This window comes from Rana temporaria, chromosome 4 (assembly GCF_905171775.1).
Source record: "Rana temporaria chromosome 4, aRanTem1.1, whole genome shotgun sequence".
Classification (NCBI taxonomy): domain Eukaryota; kingdom Metazoa; phylum Chordata; class Amphibia; order Anura; family Ranidae; genus Rana; species Rana temporaria.
In genome coordinates this window covers 182,470,849-182,486,167 of record NC_053492.1, presented here as the reverse complement: position 1 = coordinate 182,486,167, position 15,319 = coordinate 182,470,849, and the positions used below count along the sequence as shown (strand labels likewise).

The 15,319-nt window shown below is 40.0% G+C and overlaps 1 protein-coding gene across 5 annotated transcripts in view; it reads right to left on the bottom strand.

The window, feature by feature from the left end:
• ATP11B (ATPase phospholipid transporting 11B (putative)) overlaps nt 1-15,319 on the bottom strand; it is a 187,072-nt gene that overhangs the window by 32,359 nt on the left and 139,394 nt on the right. For 4 of the 5 annotated variants that reach the window (XM_040349439.1, XM_040349438.1, XM_040349440.1 and 1 more), the window contains 3 exons: nt 14,442-14,507; nt 8,564-8,667; nt 5,591-5,756 (listed from right to left, as the gene is read on the bottom strand). In XM_040349439.1, the coding sequence (XP_040205373.1) occupies nt 5,591-5,756; nt 8,564-8,667; nt 14,442-14,507 (336 nt within the window). Of the gene's footprint in view, nt 1-1,497; nt 1,584-5,590; nt 5,757-8,563; nt 8,668-14,441; nt 14,508-15,319 lie in introns of all 5 variants that reach the window. The other variant, XM_040349442.1, reaches the window with a different exon arrangement.

Genomic DNA, 15,319 nt, shown 5'->3' with positions numbered 1-15,319 from the left:
CAACATAGAAAACTGTCGCAAATCTCTTCCAAATTGAACCTGGTGAACGGGTTATGAGTGGTCTCCCGGTAACTTGGCAGACCTTTCAATGCTCCACCCTGTCTGCATAGTGGGATGCTGAACAAGCTGTGCAGTCACTGCATGGAAAACAGAGCAGATCACTGATATTTACCAAAGGAGTGGAGCCTGCGTTCCTTATTGGGAGCAAGATCTGCTCTAATTTTTGCAGTTTAGAAGAGTGACACTGGCTTTATGGCAGAGCCATAGAAGTCAAAGGCTCCTGATGCTGTCAGTCAAATAGTACGAAGGTTTAGTGATCACTTTAATGCTTTCTTCATCCCTTAACTATCAATTTCCTGCTCATTTTTTTAAATCATATTTTGCAATGCTTTGTGCCAGAATCATGATTTTAGCGTAGAAGTTTTAAAATGGATTTCAGATTATGAATTACAATTTACACTTTTTACTGACAGGAACGTCCCCCCAACACTGATCAAATTTGGGGGGGGGGTTACTTTTTGTCTATAGACTAAAAAAAAAAACAAATACGTTTTTGGAGGCAACATCAAGAAAGCCCCATTTGTGGATATATGCATTACCTATGTATTATCTTATCTTCAATAAAGACAAACTTACTGCTGAATTACTAGACTCATAGCTGGGAATCAATAGGTGGTGTACAGGTGTGGGCATTTAAGTGGTTAATATTCGGCATAAATTTGCAACATCTTATGCTGTTCAAACTATAAAATTCATATCTTTCTTTGTTCATAATAAAAGTGAGGCTCCAGCAGTATACCCCACCCACTCCAGTAGCTGCTTCAAATTGACATGTTTAAAATAAAAATCTTAGATTTATTTGTACCTACTGAAATACAGCACAAATACAGCACAAACTGTATAGAACAGTGAGAATTTTGTATTATAACGTCATCCTTTTTTTTTCAATGCCATGCTTCCTACTGCTCTGTTGTCAAACTCAGGATTCATAATTGTGCAAAAGAAATTACAAATAAAAAATACATTTACAGTGGAACATCGTCTAAGTGTAAATGCACACTGAAAGCCCAAGCACAAAAAAAGTTTATCCAAAGAAACAAAAACAACAATCAAAAATAAAACTATAAAACACATAGCTGTCCTGCCTTCTGCAGCCTAGAATTATCTAGCATGCACCAAATATAGTTTTAATTGTACGTTTATCCTTCATCAACAAGCGCTCAAATCATGCTGAGAAAAGTAACACAACAATAGCACAGTAGGTCTGTTATCAGAGTGTCATGCTAGGGATTTTAACGCACGACATGCACTCTTATTGCAGGCTCTTGGGCCTGATAAAATAAATAAATAAAAAGGAATAGCAAACCGAACAGCTGGCAGCTCTGGCTGTTAACATAATGGTACTCATGCCTCGCTCCATCTCTCTAAGTGCTGGTTAGTAGAGCCTCAGCATGCATAACAAAGAAAGTGGATGAGGAACCTCCCCTCCTACTCTACCTAATTTTGCTCAGCTGATTCCTTGCCCGTGACAGAGGCTGCAGGGCGATGAACTCGTCACTTAAAGTAACTCTGTTGGAATACATCTATAGGTGGACAGAAAAGTTATGTAACACACGCACACACATCACGTCAATAAGAATTAATCATTTTATACATGGTAGAGGAACTTCAACACATTAAGCAAGTAGGGGGATGAAAAAAAAATCCAGTGTATCATCATGCACAGTAAAAAAACGTACATTGAAAATGTAACACATTAAAGTTCATTTTGCTTGAAATTTTAGAATATTACTGTGGGCAACAACTTGCCTGCCACACATCTTCATTCTAAACGCCTGACCTGCCTGCCACACATCTTCATTCTAAACACCTGACCTTCCAACAAAGTAAAAATGTAGACTAGATATCTATATGGATCTAGAATCTAGATTAAAGGGGGCTCATTTACATCAGTGACCCTGATATTTTTATAGGTTCTTTTCATAACATTAAAAATGACACAGTAAAAATGAAAAACAGGCGAAAGGTATAGTTGGCATGTACAGACGCCAAAACTTTATTTTGCTAGATTACAGTTCACTTTTTTTTTATTGTATTGGCTTGAGTTACTGACATTTATATGTAACAAAAGCATTTAAAAACATGCTGGACATTTGCAAACAAATATATTGGTATTAAGATATTGCACTGTCAAGCCAACCCTACAAGTAACAAATCTCCAGAGTCCGACATCCTGACAAATATTTGTCAAGTTTAAAATAGTTCATATTGCTGGATTACGGAAATATTTACATAGTGCAATTAGGCCAACTTAATAATTACCCATACAAATTTATCTTAAAACATATTTAATGCTGCATTAAAATTGCCACAGAAACTCCAGACTCAAATATCTCCCCCAATCCAACACTCCTTAAACAGGCAGCCTAGAAACTTCCCCTACAGACCTCTTACCTCTAGTCCTCCTATGGCCAATCTGCTTTGCTTTCAGTGATTTCCCATAGAGTTTAGGAGTCTTAGAGGAGAATTATTAGAATACTGCTGTGTTGGATTGGTATAGGGGAGATTATAAAGTGGTATTAACCCCAAACATTTAATATATTGCAGCTTACCAACCCTTAAAGTGGTTGTAAACCCTTTACAACCACTTTAACCTACAGGCAAGCATAGATTAAGGCTTACCTATAGGTGCAAGAAATATCTCCCAGACCTGCACTCCGGGTATCATGGCGGCGTCGGAGGAGGCGAACGAGGGCCGCTGCGGGGGCTTCGATCTCAGGTAAGCAATTCATAATGAGCTAGTATGCTATGCATACTAGCTCATTATGCCTTTGTCTTGCAGGTTGTCGTTTTAATTTTTTTTGGACAAGAGGGTTTACTTCCTCTTTAAACTTGGTGGCTGCATTAATTTTAATGCTTAGGCTTTTTTCCCCTTTATTACCCAGTGATCTCGTCAGTATTACACTTCCTGTCTGCACTCTACTGCAGTAACAACAAAGACGACACTTTTGAACAGCAGCATTGTTAATCTGGAGAGGGTAGTGCTAGATGCACTAGCTAATTTAGATGGAATTTACATAAGTTACTAACAAATTAAAGCAGAACTCCAGCAGCTAACAAGGTTAGACAGTTACAGCAACAGCTTCTTTTTTTTAGTAGGACGGTTATAAAAAATAAAATAAAAATGTAAGCACCCTATAAGTTTTAAATGGTTTGTTTCAACCCTCTAGCTGCCACTTTTCCAAGACTGATTTGACTGTTGGGCTTCATTTCCATGGACATTTTAAAAAACGGGCTGTAAAGCTAGTACAGATGCCAGGAAAAAAGCGGCGTTTTCCCCGCGATTTTTCCCGCGTTTTGCATTGAATTCAATGCAATGCATGTTTTGCTGCGTTTTTCTGTTTCTATTCAAAATCAATGGTTCCCTATGGGAGCCCATTGATTTGAAAAGAGGTCGCACCAGAAGTCGGATCAAGATGATCTGACTTGCGGGGCGACTGGTGTGCAGAGAATCTTGAAGGGGAAAAATTAAAAAAAAATAAATAAATTGCGCGAGGTTCCCCGCCAGGGTGATACCAGACCCTTCGGTCTGGTATGGATTTTAAGGGGAACACTTACACTGGAAAAAAACGGCGTGGGGTTCCCCCACAATCCATACCAGACCCTTATCCGAGCATGCCGATCAGGAATGGGGGTGGGGACGAGCGAGCGGTGCTTTGGTAATGTCGTCACCACCCGGAGAATGCTGGGACTGTAACGTCATAAGAGGCCTATATAAATCATCGTGCACCGCACACCCGGCATTACAGCGGGAAGGAGCGACGTGGCAACATCGGAAGAAGAAGGCGACAAGGAAGAGCGGGCTGGCCGCTGCTAGTAAAAGAGCTGCAAGAAGATAGCAGCGGCCAGCCCCGAAGACGGCACCGGAGAGCGGGAGAAGAACCCCGAAGAAGACCCCCCATGGAGAGTGGATAAGACCCCCGGAGCTGGCTAATAAATTATTTTAAAAACCTGTGTTGTGTTTTTATTTTATTGACACTTTTCCTCCCGGTGAATGGGTAGGGGTACAATGTAGGGTGGGGGGGGGGTCGGGATCTGACAACCCTGACAACCAACGGCCAGGGTTGTCGGGAAGGAACCCTTGTCCCCATCAACATGGGGACAAGGTGCACCCCCCCCCCCCCCCACCATGTTGAGGGCATGCGGCCTGGGGGGCAAATTTTATTTTAATTTGCGCGGGGGGTTCCTCTTCAAGATTCTCTGCACACCAGTCGCCTCGCAATTCGGATCATCTTGATCTGACTTCTGGTGCGACCTCTATACAAATCAATGGGCTCCCATAGGGAACCATTGATTTTGAATAGAGAAAGAAACGCAGGACGAGGCTTACAGCTCTAACGCTGGAGCTTCAGAACGCACTGGTCCTGGGTTTTTTTTGCAGCTTAAAAACAGCTCAGCCATCTACAGCTCAAAGACGTCATGGTGGGCATGAGGCCATAGACTAACATAGAGACGTTTTTAAGCTGCAGAAAATCGCTCAGAAAAGTGGCTGTAAAAACGTCCATGGAAACTAAGCCTTAAAAGGAAGTGATAAAATAAAAAACAAACAAACTTACTGACCAGATTATCAGGTCAAAATAAAAAGGAAAAAAAAAAAAGCCCCAAAAAGAAAACGAATGCAACCCCCATCTAAGACAGTCTTGGGAAAAAAAAAAAAGAAGAAGAAGCTTTTCTAGTCTCAGGGAACCCCTAAAAAAATTACTGCATCTACAATACATGATACAGAAGTGTGATGTTCACTGGAAAGAATGCTAGTTACTCAAGGAACCCCTAGCAACCTCTGGAGGAACCTCGGTTGAGAAACCTGATCTAAGGTTTGGTAAACTGCAATATAATACATTTTTGTTTTGGGGTTTAATAACAGTTTAAATTAGAGACATGAGCCCCTGTTCACATTGACTGTGGCTTTGAAATCGCGCAACTTCATCTGAAATTGCGCAATTTCCAAGCTGCATGACATCGCAACTTCAGGTGTGACTTTGAAGACATCTGTGCGGCTTCATGCACAGAGATCTATTCAAGTCGCACCCGAAAATGGCAAAAGCAGTGACAGTACTACTTTTTCAAATCGATGCGGCACCAAAGAGACATCGTCACACTAATTTGACCAGTGCGATTGCAGGCTATAGAATGCGACTTGGCATGTCATTTGGCCTGTCAAATCGCATGACAAGTCGCTCCAAAGTAAACAGGGGCAAACAAATTGCAGTACTGGAGTAGTTTGACAAGACAAGTACTTACAAAGGCAAAAAATAGCTATGTAACATTCCCTTGGCATTTACTGGTTTGTCTTCTGCTTTGTACTACATAGCAAACCAAATAGAACCACCACGACTTACCCCAGCCTATTTAGAATTTGAATAGATAGAAGAAGCAATGCTGAATACTGCTATTGAAAGACAGTATTGTGAACATCTAGAATTTACTAGAGTGGTTCACATCTCGTTCATATTTTTACAAGAAATTGAAACTCTCACTAGAATAACCTCTCTGAAAAAAGAGTCTGATGACCATTTACAGTTCTGGATACCTGTGCCTTCTCTGTACTTGTAGGATAGAGGTGTCTGAACACCACCTTCTTCATGACGTCAAGAAACAGACAAGCAAGGATGATGATGATTATGGCAAACCATGCAGATCCACTGGAGAGCAGCTGCACAAACACAAAGTACATGTCCTGTGTGTGCAAAAATGGCCTGTGGAATAGGCAAGAGAAAACAAAACCCATGAGCTTGGTAATCGCACAATTTATATTTGCATTTAACCGCAGCACACTAGAACGCACAAATTTGTAGTATACAATGAGTTGCACTCTTTCCAAACCTTATAACAAGGCACATTCAATTTTAATCCAGAAATCTTCCTACACTTCATAGTATGAGTTTTAGCTCAATGAATGATCATTTTATCATTGTACAACAGAAGAGCTTTATCCGATTGTATATAGTGACCGCTGCAACCTGATTCTTCTCAGTCTTTTAGCACAATAAAAAAAGAATAAGGGCTTGTTCACATCTACTTAGCAGCATTTTTCTGCACATAATTGATGAAAACAGAACAGGTGAAAACTATTTTCTGTGTGTCCACCATACATGTGCGTTTTGTAATAAAATGTAGGTCAACAATACTTTGATTGAACCTAGTTTAAATTGCATTGTTCCATTCTTTATCACAACATTTTATGTATGTTATTACCACCTTTGATACTCAACTTACAATGTATGTTTAACTTTTTCTCTTAGTCAAAAACCTATCATCAAATTTAAGAAAAATTTCAATAAATGTAGCTCGACATGGTAAGAACAAACCCTTATGGCAAGAACCCAATTGCTTTGGATTCCACAATCTCTAACGGTGGTCAACTTTCCTCATAAGGGGACAGAATGTGTTTTTTTTCCCCCCACTAGCATTTGTATTACCTGGTCAGAGCAGACCCTGAAAAATATGTCACATACATTTTGATATTTGAAATTAGGGAGCCGTTCTAAAAGGGCATAAATAACGAATAGTATTTAGTGCAAAGACAAAACATACAAGATTTAATCTTATGGGTGCAAAAGAATGCTGTCCACTGAACCAACTGTTCAGTAAACAAACCGCCCATATTTAATGCATCGTTTTTTAAAAGATACAATCATTACATTAAACAATCACATCCTTGCATGGCCCAAAATTTTGATGCTAGGCCTGTATTTGTAGAATCTTTGAAGCTAAAAAGGATTTTTTTTCAGGCAAACAAATGCATATACTAATAGAGGACCAGGAAGAACTCAGAAGATAGAGTCAAATAAGGCAAAAACTGCTAGTTTTGTAAATGTTCCTTGATGGCTCCATCACAAATACAGTCCTGACCAAAAGTTTAAGACCACTTGAAAAATGGCAAAAAATCATATTTTACATTGTTGGATCTTAACAAGGTTCCAAGTAGAGCTTCAACAAGAAGAAATGAGAGTGAGACAAAACATTTTTTGAGCATTCAATTTAATGAAAACCACAAATGAACTAAAACAGGCTGTTTTTCAGCTGATCAAAAGTTTAGGACCACATGCCTTTAAAAGGCCAAATCTGTGCAAAGATGTGGATTCATTGTCATCTTCTTTCAGGTAGTCACACGTTGTGATGGCAAAGACAAAAAAAATCTCCCTTTTTGAACGTGGTCGGGTTGCTGAACTACATAAGCAGGGTCTCTCATCAAGACACTGGATGATCCTCGACCCAAATTAAGGCCCTTACTGGTGCTGACTGCAGCCCCATAACCATCAGACGGCATCTGAGACTGAAGGGCTTCAAAAACAAAAAACGTCTTTAAAAACCTTGTCTCCTTGAACGCCACAGAACTGCTCGTTTGGATTTTCCAAGAGAGCACCAAACATGGGACATTCAAAGGTGGAAGAAAGTTTTATTCTCTGATGAGAAAAAATGTAACCTTGATGATCCTGATGGTTTCCAACGTTACTGGCATGACAAGCAAATCCCACCTGAGATGTTTTCTACGCGCCACAGTGGAGGGGGCGCCATTATGGTCTGGGGTGCTTTTTCCTTCAGTGGAACAATGGAGCTTCAGGAAGTGCAGGGGCGTCAAACAGCTGCTGGCTATGTCCAGATGTTGCAGAGAGCATTCCTCATGACTGAGGGCCCTCGTCTGTGTGGCAACGACTGGGTTTTTCAACAGGACAACACTACAGTACACAATGGACTTCTTCTAGGAGAAGAAGATCACTCTTTTGGCCCATCCTGCATGTTCCCCTGATCTAAATCCAATTGAGAACCTTTGGGGATGGATGGCAAGGGAAGTTTACAAAAATGGACAACAGTTCCAGACAGTAGATGGCCTTCGTGCGGCTGTCTTCACCATTTGGAGAAATGTTCCCACTCACCTCATGGAAACGCTTGCATCAAGAATGCCGAAACAAATTTTTGAAGTGATCAACAATAACGGCGGATCTACTCATTACTGAGTTCATGTTTGGAAGTTGGATTTCTGTTTTGGGGGGGGGGGGTTTTTGGAGGTGTGGTCCTAAACTTTTGATCAGCTGAAAAACAGCCTGTTTCAGTTTATTCGTTGTTTTCATTAAATTGAATGCTCAAAATTGTTTTGTCTCACTCTCATTTATTCTTCTTGCATGTTGAAGCTCTACTTGGAACCTTGTTAAGATCCAACAATGTAAAATATGATTTTTTGCAATTTTTCAAGTGGTCTTAAACTTTTGATCAGGACTGTATGTGGCATTTTTTAACCAAATGCCCCTACCCAACAGGATAATGAAAATAAAGACAATATACGTATACATTTACACATTAGAAGGAATTGGATTAGGTGTTTTTAGGTTAGGACCCCAAGTTTAAGTTTGCTAGGGTAGTGGAAAAAAAACCTAAAAATACTCCAAATAAAACAAATGTCATCTCTGATAAATGGGGTTTCCACAATTCATCCCAACACCGTATTTTGGGGTCCTAGTAAACAGGCTTCACACCCACAATTACAGAACAGGTTTGCTCTTACCAGATGATTCCACCATAAAACAAGGAAAATATAAAATAAAATCCAATGGAACCCCAGGTGACAAAATGATTCATCCATGTCCAGAACTGGGTTTCTAGTGCCATCTGGAAAACAAATACAACTGGTTACTACTTACAAGCTACTATATGGAGCTACAAAACAAAAACAAAACAAATAGCACTGAAAGCACATTTCCAACTTTGAAGGGAGAAATGGCTATACAAAAAAAAATAAAAAAAATCACAGCTTGGCAACCATAACCGAATTTCAAGAATTAGTCCAGCAAAAACTTTTGCCTGGTGGGTTGAGTCAGTCCCTACCATCTTGTGTCTTATATTATCCAGCAAGATCTCCCTATCACAAGTCCTGGCTCCATCCTGTGAACCTGGGAATCTTGGGCGTTCCTACACCTTAAGCTGCATTGTTTATAATAGAGTAATGGCTCTTCACCAGCTGCTTTACCTCCTTGAACCCTGCAATAGCGTGCCACAACCAGGTGCATTGCACACGGTTGCAGGATGTGCTCATTCATGTGACCATTTACATTGCGTAGTGATGCAAAGCATTGCAGCCACAGCATATGTGCACACCCCTCAGCTGCCGTTGCACTTAGGAAAATTTTTGGTCAATCAGTGACTGCAGCATTGGTGCTGCTGGCAGAATACAATATCCCTGTGGAGGGAAGGGGAATCTCCTCCATCCACCTCGTCTGTGTGGATAAAGGAAACAGCCTTCTGGCTGAAAAGAAAAAAAAAAAAACACTGACCAGTCTAAATAAAGCAGTATTAAACCCAAAATCAAAACAATTTCTTAGCCTTTCTTCTACAGTAAAACCTTGGATTGTGAGCATAAGTCGTTCCAGAAACATGCTTGTAATCCAAAGCACTTGCATATCAAAGCAAATTTCCCCATAAGAAATAATGGAAACTCAAATGATTCGTTCCACAACCATTTATTCATAGGTCCTTCAGTTTACAGTCCATATAAAAAGATTATAGCAATGTGACCAGGTTGTGTAAACATAAAATGTCCATCCACAAATGGAAACCTCCACAAGGGGATTAGAAGCAAAATTAAGCAGGAGCTACAGAGTATAAAAGAGAAAAGAGAGGAGCCTCTAAGTGTAGCTAAATGATGTATCTTCATTAAATATAAGAGAAAAAAAACAGCTCTAGGGCTGACGCTGTGCTAAATATTACAAATTAATAAATGAATACAATAAAGAAGAGCAGCTAGCACTAAAGTTCGGTACAAAAACTTAAATAGGATAAAAAATATATAGAGAAGTGCAGCGCTAATAATGAAAATCAATACATGAAACATATATAGATAGTGACCTAAAAAACAAACACAACGAAGTGCTGTAACAAATATGAATAGTGATAACAAACACTCTTAAAAAAGAAAAAAATGGAAAAGAAAAAAAGGAGTGTTGAAAATAGAAACTATAAGCAGAGTCCTATTCATAATAATATAAAATAAATCCATGTGAAGGGTTAATTTCCAAAGTGTCCAAGCAATTCCAGAAGAAATAGTGAATGAACGCCAAGCAAAAACCGTGTCTTCAAACACCCATAAGTGTGGTTGCCTGCTTAGCAGAAAAAAAAAAAAAAAAAAAGACTGTTTTGAACCAGTCTCATCAAGCCCAGGGATATTGGTCTCCCCAAAACCACTCAGAACAGCAGCTAGTATATCCAGGGATCACTCAGAGAAAAATAAAAGGACAAAATCTCTCATAGCGTGGTATGTTAATGCAAAGAATTTAATGAAAAAGTATTGCACTTACACAAGCAATGAATGATTCGGCATAACAATTCATCAACAACCGCGGCGTCTCCGTCTGCTACCTCTCACTTCCTGTATGTCCAACACCGCCGTCTCACAGGACAGAATGCAATGACGTCACCGGCACCCTACGTACGTTTCGTCACAAGAGGACTTCTACGGGGGATTGGCCGATTCTATTTTCAATACTCCTTTTTTCTTTTCAGATTTTTTCTTTATTTAGAGTGTTTATTATCACTATTCATATTTGTTACAGCACTTTATTGTGTTTGTTTATCTTTAAATCACTATCTATATATGTTTCATGTATTGATTTTCATTATTAGCGATGCACTTCTTTATATATTTTTCATTAAATATAGCCATATTGCTACACTTAAAGGTGCCTTGCTTATCTTTTATACAAAGTTGTGACATGATGCTACTCCAAGACATTTCTTGCATATCAAGTCAAAATTTTAAAAAAATGCTAGTCTTGCAAAATGCTCTCAAACCAAGGTTTTACTGTATTTTTATCTGGTGATCCAGTCAGCAAGTCTGTAAACTAGGTCTTAAGGTGTTTCAAATGTGAATTTGCCTGCAATGTTAACAGTCTAGATGAAAGTTTGCACTTGAGCAACAAGTAACTCACCAATTTTTATTTAAAGCAGAACTTTACACAAAAGGGGAGGTTACCAGGGGAGTTATGAAAGCAATCCGGAGGTGATGGACTGCTTTTATCTAACAGTTAGATGTGGTCTTGTCAGATTTACACACAATCCCAGTGGCTTCATCGAGATTTACGAGGGAAGATCCTAAATCAGGTAAAATGCAACAGCCTACAAAGAATGTAAAGTGACATCTGAGTACACAAAATAACTCAGTCCCACCAAGTGAATGTGACTGAAGGGGCAAGGTGCATGAGAAGCACTACAAAAAGGATGGGTAGGAAGGAAATAAAAGTAGACCTTGGCTCCAGACTGGCGAGATAGAACATCCAGATTGAACCGAGGATAAAGGCCAACACATCCCCTCTTGGGCATTCCTGTTGGATTCTGCTGAAAAACTGCCCTATTTCTGACCTCAAGCTACAGGTCTAAGAAAGCTCCTGATCCCCTACATCCTGCTATGCAGTACAGCATTTTCCTGGGGCAGAGCAAGGCAAAAGTATCTGATGAACATCCTTTGAATGGCTGCAGATTAGCCATAGAAGGTGAACAGCTCCCACAAATCCATCAAGACAAACCCTGTTTTTGACAGAGGATAGCTGCAGCGGGAGACTAGTGTATTCTGTCAGCTCAAAATCTAGGAGGTGCAGGGGCCTCCTGCAATGACTTGACCTGCCATGCAGGATTTGAGGTGCACCCAAGTATGTGGAACCCTCATCCACATCCTGAGGATGCCAGTGAGGAGAAACCTGTTCCCAAGGGATTACCTTTAAGGGAATCAGTGTAAGCAATAAGGCTTGTGGTATCATCCAGCACAGGAACCAGCTTTGCTCTCCTGTCACAGGAAGGACTTCCATTCCTCAGTGGTGGAGGCAGAAGAGCACCTAGATGGTAACCAACCGAGTCTAAACCAGCAGGAGACCTGCCCAAGGTGGGGATCCTAAGGGGGAAAAGAAACCACAGGTTCTGGAAAGCCACAAGGTAGCTCCAGGGATAATGGTTCTAAATTTGATCAAAGCTCACTAGATATTAGGTAGAGGAGAAAAAAAAATGAAAAAAACACAACACAGTCCCAGCTGACTAGAGAGGCTCAGTGAACACTTGCCACTCATTTACATGGGCACTTGGACCTGTACATTGTGAAGAGGTCTTTGTTTACTTTTCTGGCCTAGCACTGAGGTGCATGCAGGCAGTCCATATTGGTTGAATGGACATGCAAGGACTTAACCACACAGCTTGGTTTGACAGATACGCAGAGATGGCTGTGTGACCCCTGACGCATATCCTGTGCACCCATCTAATCATACCACGTCAAACTTGGCTAGGTGGGCGAGTCCATACAGCCAATACTTGTCTACACACCAATATGGGCTACCTGCATGCAGCCCAGCATTCAGATAGAAAGTGAACAATGTCAGTATGCCATCTAAATGTCTAGCAGTTTCCTGTTAAGGTGGGACATTGGCAAATCTAAAGTGGGTATAGGGTGCTTCAAGTCTACATAGAACAATATCTAGAATACTGGGTGCAATAGAAAGGTCTTTGCAGCTGTAGGGGCACAGCAGGGGGACAGCAGGCTGAACCTTCATAAGCAGATAGCGTATGCACTATCAACAAGGTCGAAATGATGGGACGGCAGAAGAATGCGATCGTTTAAAAACAGTCCCTTCAGAGAACCAGAATCAAAGATTGTGACCCAGCCTCAGGAATATAGAGCCTCCTATGACGCAGACCATAGGGTCATTGGATTTAAGATTGCAGACCTTGGTGCCATCACACGATACAGAGTAGACACCCCTGGAATCAATAGGGTATGGGCTGGGGTCACTTATAGCAGTGGGGCTGTACTAGAGCTGCACGATTCTGACCAAAATGAGAATAACGATTTTCTGCTTAGAATAAAGATCACGATTCTTGCAGCGCAACATCATCTTTCACTTGATACAGAAAAAAATTGGGCTAACTTTATGGTTTCATTTTTTATTAATTCATTAAAGTGTGTTTTTTCCCCCCCAAAAAAATTACATTCGAAAGACCACCACGCAAATACACTGTGGCATCAAATATTGCAACTGCCGCCATTATATTTTCTAGGGTCTCTGCAAAAAAAAAAAAATTATTATGTTTGGGGGTTCCAAGTAATGAAACTCAAAAGATGCAACCTATAGAATTTTTTAAACGTCGCCTGAGGAGATTTTTAAGGGTAAAAGTTTGACGCCATTCCAGGAGCGAGCGCAATTTTGAAGCGTGACATGTTGGGTATCATTTTACTCAGCGTAACATTATCTTTCACAATATAAAAAAATTGGGCTAACTTTACTGTTGTCTTATTTTTTCCATAAAAATTTTTTTTTCCCCCAAAAAAAAGTGCGCTTGTAAAACCGCTGCGCAAATACGGTGTGACAAAAAGTATTGCAATGACAGCCATTTTATTCTCTAGGGTGTTTATATATATTTATTTATATATATATATATATATATATATATATATATATATATATATATATATATATATATATATATATATATATATATATATATATATATATATATATAATATGTTTGGGGGTTTAAGTAATTTTCTAGCAAAAAAAAACTGTTTTAATCTTGTAAACACCAAATCTGAAAAACAGGCAAGGTCGTTAAGTGGTTATGGTTAAGTGGTTAAACTTCCCTCATTTACAGCCCGAAGCGTTACATTGTATCTCTTTATCTCTGTCTAAGCAATGTGGTCATAAACTTGACAGGCTGCCTGGATTTTTTTTTCTCTAGACAGCGGTCAGCTGTGACCAGAGAACTCTATGCACTCATTACACAGAATTGGGAAAATTATTTGTTAAGATCGCATGCACGCGGGGGTACAGGCAATCGCGATCTGATTCTTTAACGATTAATCGCGCAGCTCTAGGCTGTACCTATCTTAACAGGCATATTTTTACCATGTGGCAGCAATAAAAGTAAGCCCAGAATAAGGGGCAAGACCTCAGGTACTTGCAAAGCCAAGCAGCTGGTGGCTTATAGGGGGTCAAACAGCTGGATGGGTCAAGGTAACAATAGGAGGGCAGTAAGGACCAACCGGACGTCAGAGTTCCATTTGATAGCTTGCAAGTCAAGAGCAGAAGCAGCCTGATATTTCCTTTACACTGAACGGCGAGAAAGACTGCAGACTGCCCAGAGTGTGGTGTACTAAAGACATATTTTATTCATAGCTCTTTTGTTTATTTAGAAATGTAGAGACACTGACAAACCAGCTCTTTACTGTGTATTAACGTGCTGGGGGTACAGGGTTTCTTTCCTAAAAACGCTAACAGGAGAGAGTAGGGTTTCTATGTTAAAAGTAGTTTATAAGTTCAGAAATGTGGCAACCACACCAAAATCTCTTGTAGATACACAGACATATTTTTGACCATACAAGAAACGAGGCGGACAGTTTGAGAAATTCTTACCTTCATGGTAACTGTTAAAACCATCACTGTAAAAACCAAGGTCCCAAATGTCCAGTTCCCAAACATCTAAAGAGAAGGCATGAAACCACAATTAAATAATGATTTAATTTTTTTTTTTATTAAAGACAAGTACAACTTACACACACACATGAGAGTGCCGAGAACGTGTTAAAAAGTATGACAAAGTGCCAGAACATACAAAGCCACATGGAAGAAAGCAATTACCAGTTACTGATGTACAGCAGTAAGGGAAAAATGGAGGTGAAACTTTTTTCAAAATGCTAGTTATTGTCTCACGATTATTTTAAGTGCCTTCAGAGTCACTGACCTGGACCAAACAGGTGGCAATTGAAGTCTTAGTGCAATTAGAATTCCTGCTGCATATTGTTGCAAGTCAGCTACTCAAAGTGTTTGAGCCACTGCATCAACACTATCAGGAGAGGCAAGAAACTGTGACCCACTAGATATTTCTGTTCGTACAGATTTACTTTAAGTAGCCTCTTAAGTAGCCTCTGGGTCAGCTCGGATACTAAAATGTTTTTTAAAAGGCCAGTAGAGCATAAGCTCCCTGTCTTTTGGCTTCCTTTGACTGAAACCTTGGACAAGCTGTGCAAGGAGGATGAATTACTCCTTTGAATTATTTAACTTGTGAATTTTAAATTGAGCTACTGAGTCCTGTAAACAGTTGGTAAGGATATGTGTGTAAAAAAAAGCCCAACAGACTGCTGTTGCCGTCTTTCTAGAAGCAGATTCAGTACACTAGTGCCAGCACCTTCAGCCTGACAGCTGCAGGGAAGCCCCTGGGCAGTTACGATCAATCCTCTTTGTGGACATCCCACGTCGGGACAGCCGTGCTTACATCTCGCTGTGAACATTCT